Consider the following 11,723-nt stretch of genomic DNA (forward strand, 5'->3'; position numbering starts at 1 on the left):
GATTAAAAAAAAAAAGAAAAAAGAAGTTAAAGGAATAGTTCAACAATTAGGTTTTTAAATCTACGTTTGTGCAGAAAACTAACGTTTTGTAAGAGTTTTTTTTCCATAAATACTAATTTTAAAGGGTATTAAGTGAATAACTTTTATTGCTTGATGGCAATTTTCAACTTGGAGGCCCTCATAAATCCTTGATCTTAATCAGTTCCTCTACTTTTTGTTTAATACCTTGCAAGTGTCTTAGCTAAGAAACAGTCCAGCATATAATCTTCCAGTAAAACAGCAATTTTTCACTTTTACATTACTGTTTTTTTATATAATATTTTTTTGTATACTGTGTTAATTAGTGTGCATGTAATATTTTTGTATATTGTGTATTATTATTAGTATCATTAGTGCTGCAAGGTGAATACTGTTATACTGTATAATACTGAAAAGCCAGGCTTGCCATTTCCATCAGCCTCAAGTTTTTATGCTAAACTAAACTAAGCTTCTTGTCTAACTCTCAGAATATAATTTCCCTGATGTGCAAGCCTGAAGACATCATTTTTTGACAGAGACCGTGATATAGGGGCCACAGTGAGGTTCCTTCCTTATGTCTCCTGTGCATTTTTACACAGAACCCCACTATGTTGGTATCATTAAGCTCCAAAGTGTGTTCATACATTGCACTGCGTCTTTGCGGAATCAAATGAGGCATGATGGGTGCAACGTGTAACGAAACAGCGTCGGCTACTACTGTGGCATAAATCGTAAATATAAATAACAATGGAATTAACATGGCAATAACATACATTTACCAGTCCTCTTATATGGCAGCTGATCTTGTCCTCTGCTCAGAGTGTAAGGAACTCTCTAATCATTGTTTTTCTAGTTTGCAGACATTTACGGCCACTGTTCTTCATTTTTTAATTAGCTGCTAACAGCTAATAGCTACTTTAAATCTCACACTGTTACACCGCGTCAAAATGTCACACTCGCCCCACCCATGCTCATGTCTTTCCAGCTTTGCATTTTACACAGACTTTGTTTCGGGGCTGTTACTAGGCCACATCAGTACCCTGCTCAGAGGCAAGACCACGCTGTCGCCCCATTATACATTATATACAGAACAGCGGGACGGCAAGGCAGCATAGCGGCGTAATCCCACCGATACGTGGCTCATTGGAAAGAGAGAATGGAAAAGGCAACAAAGGAGAAGTCAAGTGAGAAAAAAAAAGAGTGCAATGGTCTCACTAATAGTTCGTCCATACTTGTTTTTTTGGGGTTTGTTTTGTAAAAACAAATATCTGTTGTAACAGACTAAAAGCTTGCTGCTAATCATTGTAATCTGTGATTTAGCTTCTATTGTTTACTTCTGTTGTGCATTGTTTGACACCCTCTATTGATGACACACCCTTGATTACAATGGTTCTGTGCAAAACTGGTGAAAACGCGGGCTGGTTCCATAGACAGCACCAGGGTTTCAAAAATCCTGAATAGAATCGGTTCAAGAACCGGAACTGATTTGGTGGAAAACAGGTATGAATATCCTGCAGAGTACTTCTGAAGAAAAAACGAGCAGCTGGAAGTGGGGAATGCTTAATATTTCTGCTACAAATTACATAATGATTATCAACACAGTTACTGATTGATTATATGTCTATTAACTAATTGATTGTCTCAGCTAAAGATCAAAGAAGTTAGAATTCACTCTATGGACATTTTCCTCTGATATAACCACAGATACACGGAAATAAATGCAGTTTAAGCCTTTGAATAATGTGGCTAAAATGTAATATCACTGTATGTTTTTCGCATTTCAGTGATGTGTTGTCTGGAAACTCAAAATTAGACTCTTATCGTAGCAAAACAACCAGCTGAGGTCTGAGTTTCCCCCCAAAAGATGACAAGGATAAGAAGCCCAGACTTACTTTCATGTTCCCAATTTTGAGTGTGCAAAACAGGAAGGAAAAAGAGAGCAAACCAGCCTTTGATTTATATTCAAATGAGAAGTATACAGGGGAAATTGGATTTCTCTTTCATTTCAGAGAATGAATTTCCTGGTGGCAGATCGTATTGTATCATCTTGTGGCGTTAATATCCAGCTCTGAGCGTCAGGAGGCTATTCTTCATTACAAAGACTCGGAGGAACTTTTACACTTCCTCGCCACAGAATGCAACGACAATTTCCATTTTTGCTCAAATGTTCAAACAATACCCCCAAGGCCATTTAAGACATTTTTCACCCGTTTTAATTTACACATGAAAGGCGATAACATATCAAAGGAGTCCTGCTTTAAATTCAGAAGAAAACTTTCTGTCTCGTGTCCCTTACGTCAATGAACCTGGCTTATTCTGTACCTCAAAGAAAGTCAGCCGGAGGAGGATCCTTTTTGTAGGTGTAATTGAGTTCAGCGTGTTTATACAACGATGAAAAATTCAACAACGTACACAACAATTCTAATCAAACTACACTGGCTCATGGGAAAAAAAAACCCAGCCACTGCTGACTGCACTGAGGAGCCACCTGCCATTAGCAGTGAGGATTTTGCCCAGAAAGGCCTTTCTGGGCAAAATCCTTTAATGCCCAATTCTGATTTGGTCTTTGGGTTTGACACATACATGTTGTAATCTGCGAGGGAGGCATACACCCGGCTTACAGGCCTCTGTGACGTTATTAGAGTTACAAAACAAGAAACAGACTGGCACAAGACTATTTTGAAAGGACCTGTCGTTTTATGAGTTAAGTTTTAATCATTTTTATCTCTGGTGTTTATCGCTTATTTGTTGATTTTTATGGTTTAATTTTTTAAATCTATTTTTTTATTGCTGTTTTTGTTTAATTGTTGTATTTGTTCCTTTTGTTTTGTCTGTGTTGTTTCATTTTTGCTATTAAAGCTTTTGGGCTAGATGTTTATATGAAAGGTGCAGAGTTCCCACACATTTACATGGACAAAATTACAAAACTTTTCAATGACTTTTCAAGGACCCATTATTTGTTTTTTTTTTCCTCATTTGCCTAGCGTTTTTCAAACACGTCAGATTGAAACTCTACTCAAACATAATTTCAGCTAGTGGGCATACATGAAGATAGAGCCGAAACGCAGGGAGAAGATGAAGAAGAGTATGTGACGGTAAACAAAATGGTTTTGCACATTGACGTATATTAGAGCAATGAAACTGAATTTGCTGTCATGTTAAATAACGTGAAAGGTTATCCACTAAAGATTGCTGTAACAATTTTATTGCACGCAACAAAATTTCCTGAAACTTTCAATGACTTCAACGTAATTGTGAAATTCCATGAATTTTCCAGGTTTCTCATGACCACGAGAGCCCTGTTTATAAACTGAGTTGAAAAGAAATTGACTGACTGGTGAAGGATGCAGCAGGACTAACGCGCTTCAATTTTACATGATCTGTTTTCAAGTTTCACCAAGTTAGAAAAAGAAGAAGTCAGACACCGTTTACAGTGACTAAATCTTACGTTAAGTCTTCAAACATCAAAGTAGAAGAAACAGCCTTAAAAACGTTTGTTAAAATGCATTTGTAAAGGAAAAAAGCAATGCCTTACTCCATGCCACAACAGATTAATCGAGACAATGTTTCAGTCCTGCTTGGATCTCATTCAGGTCAAAAGGCCTTCTGACAAAGACCCAAAAAGGATTAAAACATTGTCTTAATTAGTGGGCACGTTAGTTTTTTCCTTCATGTACACCATTGTTCATTAGCCTTGCGCCTACGTGATGTGCATATCATTATTCCCCCTCAACAAACTAAATATGCATTTGTGCCTCAGCTAATCAACAGCAGCTTACAGTTGTTGGATGTAATAGTAATGCAATACATTTCAAGCTTGTGAGCTTTCCAAGTGCACGGCACTCAGAAATAAAGAATGTGATGCTTATTTTCACTGTCAATTCATGTGTAGACTGTTTTCTTGAATAGCTGTTTAGTCAATGAACTGTAAAAGAAATGTGAAAAACAATGCGACATCCTTAAACTGGTTGGTTTGTTTGACAAACGGTTTAGGACTTTTTTTTATCATATATGACAAAGAAAACAAGTGAATCATCATATATGAGAAATCGAAACGAGCAAATGCTAAGAACTGTGAATTATAAATGTCTGAACGATTAATGAATTATCAAAATTGTTATTTGTTTTCTCTCAACTGAATAATCAACCAATTGTTACAGCTCTAAAGCCAAGATCTGTCACTGTAAACAGAGCTCAAAGAAACGCTGATACATCAAAGTCCTCAACACAGTCTGACACGACACAATTTGAGCTGGTCAGAAAAAATATATAAATAATAAGACCGTATGATGAAAGCTACTGACTTCTGGCTTTACAGACAGGTCTTGGCTGGTTTTTGGAAACTGTTCAAACAGTATTGGTTGGACTGGTCAGTCTGTCACAGAGTCGCTGTATGAGCAGCAACGGTCCTCCTGCGCCAGTGTCCCTCAACACAACAGTCAAGTTCTTACACACTCACTGAAAAAGCTCCATTTGGGACTTTTAATCTCAAAATGTGTGTGAAGAAGCCACATACTGTGTTATCTCTGGCACCACCTAGTGGATTTACACAAGCCTGAACTGAAACACTGCTCCAATAATAACACAATAATTCTCTTTTTAAGAAGCGTCTTATTTTATTGCCACACTGCAAAATGACCAGTGATTAGGCAGTTAAAGTGTCTGTTCACCCAAGTTAGAAAATAAATCTCAGTTAAATTATGCGGTATATAGTCATGCAAATACTTTGGGGGTTTTGCCGTTGTTTTGAGATTCAGCCACCAAATAAAATATAGGTGAATGACATTTTATTTGTTGTACTCATAGCATTAAAAATCATATTGACAGTTCATTTAAGTGTTTTTCAGAAACATGTCCCGGTGACTTTTCTTCTAAAAGCCCAGTTCATACCAGAGAATGACGAGACGAAACTGTTTTATTTAGCTTGTCAAAGCGCCAGCGGATGGTTTTAGAACTTATGGCACATCACCTGTTTCAACAGCTTGTGGCGAAGTCAGTTACAAACTGTCATCTTTTTGAAATGGCAGAGTTTTGGACGGAGGACAGAGAAGATCACCTTATCAATTTGTACAAGAACAGCCATGTCTGTATAACACAAGCCTTAAAATGTACTCAAATGAAACCAAAATTGTATAGATAAGGATTGACTGAGTAAATGGTGCTGGTTATTTACTTTATTGTGATGTATTTTTATAAATTTTCCAGCATTTCGTCACTGATAGAAATGCAACTGAAGGATATACCCCACTATCACTGTCTTCATTTATATCTTAAGATGCTACAAAATAAGCCTGAAAAGCTGGACATTAGTACGGAAGTTTATAAGGTCATGGCTTGTCCAGTGGCACTGGTGTAAACTGGAATATTTCAAAATATTGCAGACCGGCACATTTCAAGTAGCTGCAAGTTTCAATTCATCTTGTCAAGAACCTTTGGTCTGAACTGGGCTCAGGAAAAAGTCTATAATAAATGTGTTGACCATGTGTTTTGCGGATTATCAAAAGTAACAAGAACATTTTTTTCTCCGATGTTGCTGCTGATTCAGGTAATTCTTTACTGCTGTATGTATAATAAAACTTCATTCAGCTCCATTAAATTGTGGCAGAGGCAGAAATCTTGGAAAGACGTGCAGAAATGAAACCAAAGCTTTCTGCATGAGTAGGTACCTCTAAAGAGAAGAGATTTTTACCTAATAAATAATTTGGGTGAACCGGCCCTTTAGGCCTAACAAACATAACTTATGATACAGAAACAGATGTTGAACAGGTGAAGCAATGACGTTAACGCAATCACTTTCCTAAAGAGACCAGAGACATAACTGACTGTTTTTAAAGTGCCACTTATAATTAAACAGCTCTGAGGACTTGTGAATCTTTGGTTTGTGTGATGACAAGGCGAACAAACAAACAAAGTTAATGCTGAAATTGCACTGTAGTGATGTCTTGACAAGTGTGGCGACTTGCTAGAATAGTTTCCATCCATTTTTGCTTCTGTCTTCTCGATGGATGTGCTGAGAAACTCAAGCGTCAGGGTCTCTGGTCGATCCCTTGTGAAATTTTCTTCACTGTTTTGCATGAAAACAGCAAAAGCATCCAAATAAATAAAAGTCAAGGTGTCCCGTCAAAAAAAAAAATCATGAAAATGTTGACACTATCCTCTGTCCAACAAGAGGTACGTCCATGCTCTTTGTGTAATCCGAAGGCAATAATCCGTCTTCGTTCTCTCTGAGAGTCTCTTCATCACAATATTCCAAAACCATGCACCGATATTGTTCAGAAAACTAAAAGCAGTCAATCTGCGTGCAGGCCGGTCATGAAAGGGATATCCAAACAGTGAGAGACATATGACATATGGAAAATATCGGTTTGTAATGTGAAGATCCAAAATCAAGCCACTGCACTCAGCAGTGAGTGGTGGTTCTGATGTTTTGGGAAGTTTGTGCAAACTCCAAAGCAGCAGGAAAAGTTTTGAAACACGTTTATATCGCTCACACCCATGCAACAAAAAAACCCTGCAACACGTCTGCAGGAGTTTTTGAGCATATGGAGTTCGTTCTGACTCAATCAAAAGTGTTTGTTCCTCCCCCGCCTTTAGATTAATAAGGAAAGCATGTGCCAGGAAGATTGCCGGTTTGATTCCCTGCAGGGAGGGGATAAGTAATAATCTCAAGGCCTTCTGCAGTTTGATCGCAGCACTTCATAAATTGGCAACTGCTCCAGTAGAGCTGCAGAAGGTTGTGGTTAAACTTAGGTATGAACATGTGTGTGTACAGAGTTAAGATGCTATAGTAAGTATGTTTCTGATGTGTGTTCAGAAAAAAAGGAGAATAAAAGACCTGGAGAGCTAACTGGAGCAGGCTTAGTTGCACCATACACCACTATGAAAACAAAAGACTTAATGAGTAATCCCTACAGCTGGACAGACCTGCACTTCCTTCTGGCCGCCGGAGTGGATGGAGACTCAGGTAAGAAGCAGCTGCGTTGGCTTTAAGCAGGCTACTTAGTGGCAGAATCCCCATCAGGCCTCATGCTGAAGGGCTCCAGGCGCTCGCTCTCAGGCAGCATGTTGTTGAGGCGCTCCATCAGCGGCACCGTCTGGTCGATGCCCATCTGGATGCGTCTCAGGATCATGGACATCTCGTTGACCTTTTGGATCTGCTCGGCATACTTGGCGTAGCGTTTCTGGCGTTCCTGCATGATGCTGAACAAAGTTTCCACCGACAAGTCCATCTGGACGGGAAAAGTTGCGAGAGAAAGAGAGATGACACTTAATGAATCATCTCAAAACTACTTATAAAATACAGCAACACTTAATGCCTGAATATAACTGACACAACACAGGGAAGTAAAGTAAAGCATCTCTAAGTAATATAATAAAAATTCAACTATAAAGAATAGAAGGTTTTTTAGAGCTGCATTGTGGGACTTGGGACTCAGTGGCGACTTTCCTACGCCGGCAGACCAGATGTGTTGCATTTTACATCAACTAGCAAGAGCTGAAGGGGACAGGAAAACAGAAGAGACCATACTGACGGAGAAGCAGCTAGGAGTAGGGATGTCAGATACTTTGATATTATATTGATGCCAAAATTCTGAAAACAGAACAATACTTGTTGATCTCCAGTACCTTAGGTAGCAAAGGTACCAGGGATGTAATCCTTCTGGACCTGAAGAGGCAGCAAATATGACTGCAAGTGTTTGTCTGCTTGTTAAATGCCAAAGGAAGAGATACACTGAACGACAAGGAAGAATAATACGTGCAAGATGGAAACAAGTGCAGCTGCAATGACAGCTCTACCTCATCTCGTCAAAAAGAAAAGTGTTTCTTTTCCCCCCTGAGGTTTAATATTTTGTTTAATATTTGCAATGGTGGGACCATGCGTTTACACTATGCTTCAAAAGCCAGCAGCGTGCCACGGTGCTGAACGTCTACACCGCACTACGTGCAGCGTGTTTTTTTTCTTATTATTGTTCAAGTTTAGATAAAGCTAAGGTAATCATAAAATGTCAAAAAAAAGTGAAAAAACAGCCAATGGTGACATGTTGAAATGGCTTGTTTTATCCAACCAAATATCCAAAATTTAATGGATTGATATGAATTTATTATAAAAAAAAAAGTAAACCAGTAAAAACAGGACGTGTATAGCATTTCACTTGGTTAATGACTTCAACAATCAATTGATCATCAAAAGTTGATTTTCTAAAGATCTGCAAATAATTTCTTCACAACTTAAAATATTTCAATAGCTATGAGATACCTATTGGAAACAAAAACAAAGTGGTTTATATATTTCCTTGCAGTGTTAGCTTAACTTCTCTACATTCAATAGGGAACACAACAGTAAATATGGTTGCAGCCTCACCTCTTTGATCCTTTTGACCAGAGCGTTCTGGTCGAAGGCTACAGCCTCGGCACACTGGTGGAGGTGGTCCTGGTAGCGGATGCAGAGTTGAAGAACCTGGGCAGCATCCAACCTCTCCAGACACACGCTGCTGGGTGACGTCTGGCCACTCAGCACCCCTGTGGAGAGCAAAAAGCAAACGGACATGTTGGAACAGAGTAACACTTGACAACAACGTAACACTTGGTAATTATTGCAATTAGCTAAGCAGAGGATTTGACAGAGTTATCCCTTTGGTGTTTCAGGAGAACGCCTACACAGGAAGCCTGGCTCATTATACACTTTCTAACACTGCGCTAATGGGCTGCAGCGTCAATTAGCTTCACTACACAGAATTTGAAAGTGGACTGGTGGACTGAAAAATTACAAAAAACTCTCTATGTCTAATCTTCACATGAATACTGAACTAATCAAAGTTGGATAAAGGATCTGCACACTGTGCTGATAGTTCCCAATAAACCTAATTAAGAAGATTGACATTTTTATCTCAAAATAATCTTTGTCAGATGTCAACACTTATTCCAGAGCTCACAGCGATCAAAACATTGTGAAACTGTATTTAATTTATTGAAAGCTGTCGGTGCAGTGTGCAGATCAGACACTTCTGCTTTCAGTCTGTGTTTTTTTAATCAAACACCTGTACGTTTGTTTAAATGTGTGCGCTGTACACTCTGTCTGAATGGTCTAGTGCCCCTAGACAAAAATAGTGGTGGTTTTTATGCTTTATGAATACACATTTCCATGACTTTAAAAATTCACATACTTCACACAGACACAATATCTGCCAGAGAACAACAGATTTCTGCTGAGGCTGAGCAAGAGGTACCTGCTAAACTCTCTGCCTTAAAGATGACACTAAAATCCATGCCAGCTACTGGAAGACTTAAAACATTACCTTTTAAAAGTGGCTGAAAGGTGGGTATCTCCTGAAGTTTGATAACATCTGGGTCATTGTGGATATTTCGCATTGACTGGGTCCCCTGAGCAACAACGACAATATCATCCATCTTTGCTTTCTGCTTTGCTGGAGAGGGCACCACTGCAATGAAAGAAAGTATGTTTTTCAAGATTTAGGAATGCTACAGTTTATACTGAGCAGATTTCAAACAAATATTTGCCTCATCTTTTCAACAGTGGCAAAAGAGGTGCTGAAGTAAACAAAGTCAATGAAGTAAAGATGAAGTACAAAGTGCTACGAAACAAATACTAAGATTACAAGTACGATGAGTTTAAAGCAAGAAGCAGGGTTGCAGCAGTGTACCTGTTTCAAGGTATATCCTGCTATGGAAATAATCACCTTTTCTAAGATGTATTCAAACGCCTATCAGAAGTGTTTAAGTCTCTGAAAAGCAATTTAGTTTGATATCTCTCGTAAATTTGGGGAAAAGGGCAATGAGGATCTTTGCGAGACATGTTCTGCAATCTGCAACACATTAGAAGATTTCCAATTTATTTTAAAGGCTTGGGAAAAATGTTCAGGAAGTTATACTTCTATACTTTAAATCATGTTACAACATTATTTTATTTTAAAGAACACCTTTCTCAGGTCATTTCCATTTTCTTTTCTTTGATTTTCTTTATTTTGCTCATTTTCAGATAATTTTCTTTAACTTTTTTTCTAATTTCTTGCTAGATTTTGGGTTATTACTCGTTAAGATGCTCAATACCTTGTTACCCATGTTTTAGAAAGAAATTAAACTATTTTGCATAGGTTTTTAAGGGTTAAATGGAAATATGATATATAATAGCATTTATAAATGCTCAGTATTTCGCATTAATTTACTTTCTATCAATGCCAGTGCAAATGCAGTGATATTTATTTTATTGCAGGCTTATATGCCAATCTACAGATGAAAATCACAAAATAATATGCGATTTTATATAACACAAGTTGCAAGTTGTCTTACCCGACGAGCTGTAGTCGGAGTGTTTGTGCTCCGCGTCTCCGCTCTGTTCGGCTCCCATGGTGCTAACGTTTAGCTAGCAAGCTAGCGTTTAGCTTCCGTCAACGTTTCCAGAATGGGGAATCAAATAACCCCAAACACCCTATATATTAATAGTCTGAAGCAACACACACTATCGCCAAACACACCCGGACTGATAACGCCACAACCATGTATGACAGGAGACCAAACGAAGGGCAGGATTATTGTCGGCTCTGCGGTTTCAAGCTAACGTTAGTTAGCTAACGTCCGTTGTTCCTGCTACCGTTGGATAGCTAACAAGTTAGCAGACGTTTCTTTTAAACTAAGAGCTCAACAGACTTTTAACAACCGACAATAAGGTATTTTAAAGAACTGAGTTGACATTGAAAGATACTACTCAAATGACACAGACCATTGAATTCAGTACAGGACGAGAACACTTCCGTAAATATTGATCACGAGGTTTGCTTCTTCATTGTATGCAGACCATATTAGCGCCCCCTGCTGCTGCAGAGGCCAGAGCCTGTCAGAGGTCTTTACATGCCAAATTAACACACACACACACACACACGCGCGCGCACGCACACACACACAGTAAAAGTTCTGCAAAAGTATGTCATCATCTTAAAATATAGTACTCATTGCTGAAAAAAATATATAAAAAAAACAAACTAAAATGCTTTTTATACAACATGACTTTAAGGATTATCAATATAGTTGCCTCTTCATTTCCTGTCTATCAACTCGTTGTTTCAGCTGAGCATGTATAAACTCTTGGCTAATTTAACCCTTTGAAACCTGAGCCAGTTGGTTTGATCTGAAAACATGGAAAGAAGGCAATGAGCAACTTAACATAGCTCAAACTTTACAATAAAGCAATAAGAAAACTACCTGATAGAAGGTAAAGTAAAAAAAAAAAAAACAAAACCCAAAAAGTTACTTTAAAAAAAAAAAAAAATCAGTAAAATTAATTGTTTAGTTTAGTTTAATTTAGTTTAATTAATTAGTTTTCTACATTTTCCTTAGTTTTCCCCTTCTTTCTTACCTAACTTTCAGGTGATTTTTGTTGCCCTTTTCAAATTGTTTGCAATTTGTGGGACATTTGAAGTTTATACTTCTCCACGTCATTTACCAGGTTCCTGTAGTTACTTTGCAAAGGAAGATTTTGAAAACCTACAATAAACATGAAAAATAAAATGCATTGTTATATAATACACTACCCAACATTAAAAAAGTGACTAAATTACCTAAATTGCAGCCAGGTAAAACATGTTTAATAATAATCAAATTGTATACTTAATAACAATTTAACAGCACTCCTTTAAAATGGGTAATCTGTCAGTTTAGCAGTGTAACTGAGCCCCTGTGTGGCCATTTCA

General features: G+C 38.0%; 1 protein-coding gene across 1 annotated transcript; it reads right to left on the reverse strand.

The window, feature by feature from the left end:
• Nucleotides 1-4,240: 4,240 nt before the first annotated feature.
• On the reverse strand, nucleotides 4,241-10,776 carry borcs5 (BLOC-1 related complex subunit 5). The gene is made up of 4 exons (XM_042496873.1): nucleotides 10,327-10,776; nucleotides 9,315-9,458; nucleotides 8,381-8,538; nucleotides 4,241-7,247 (listed from the first exon to the last, which is right to left on the reverse strand). The coding sequence occupies exons 1-4, from the start codon at nucleotides 10,382-10,384 to the stop codon at nucleotides 7,014-7,016; spliced, it is 594 nt and encodes a 197-aa protein (XP_042352807.1). The 5' UTR covers nucleotides 10,385-10,776; the 3' UTR covers nucleotides 4,241-7,013.
• Nucleotides 10,777-11,723: the final 947 nt, after the last annotated feature.

The sequence above is a fragment of the Plectropomus leopardus genome, chromosome 11, assembly GCF_008729295.1.
Source record: "Plectropomus leopardus isolate mb chromosome 11, YSFRI_Pleo_2.0, whole genome shotgun sequence".
Lineage (NCBI taxonomy): Eukaryota > Metazoa > Chordata > Actinopteri > Perciformes > Serranidae > Plectropomus > Plectropomus leopardus.

Bases quoted from the DNA above. Each gene is read 5' to 3' on its own strand.
- borcs5 (XM_042496873.1), bottom strand. From the start codon at position 10,384: ATGGGAGCCGAACAGAGCGGAGACGCGGAGCACAAACACTCCGACTAC. The intron at 9,459-10,326 runs GTAAGACAACTT...CTTTCATTGCAG, and splicing joins CTCCGACTACAGCTCGTCGG to TGGTGCCCTCTCCAGCAAAG. The intron at 7,248-8,380 runs GTGAGGCTGCAA...TTTCCCGTCCAG, and splicing joins TGGTCAAAAGGATCAAAGAG to ATGGACTTGTCGGTGGAAAC.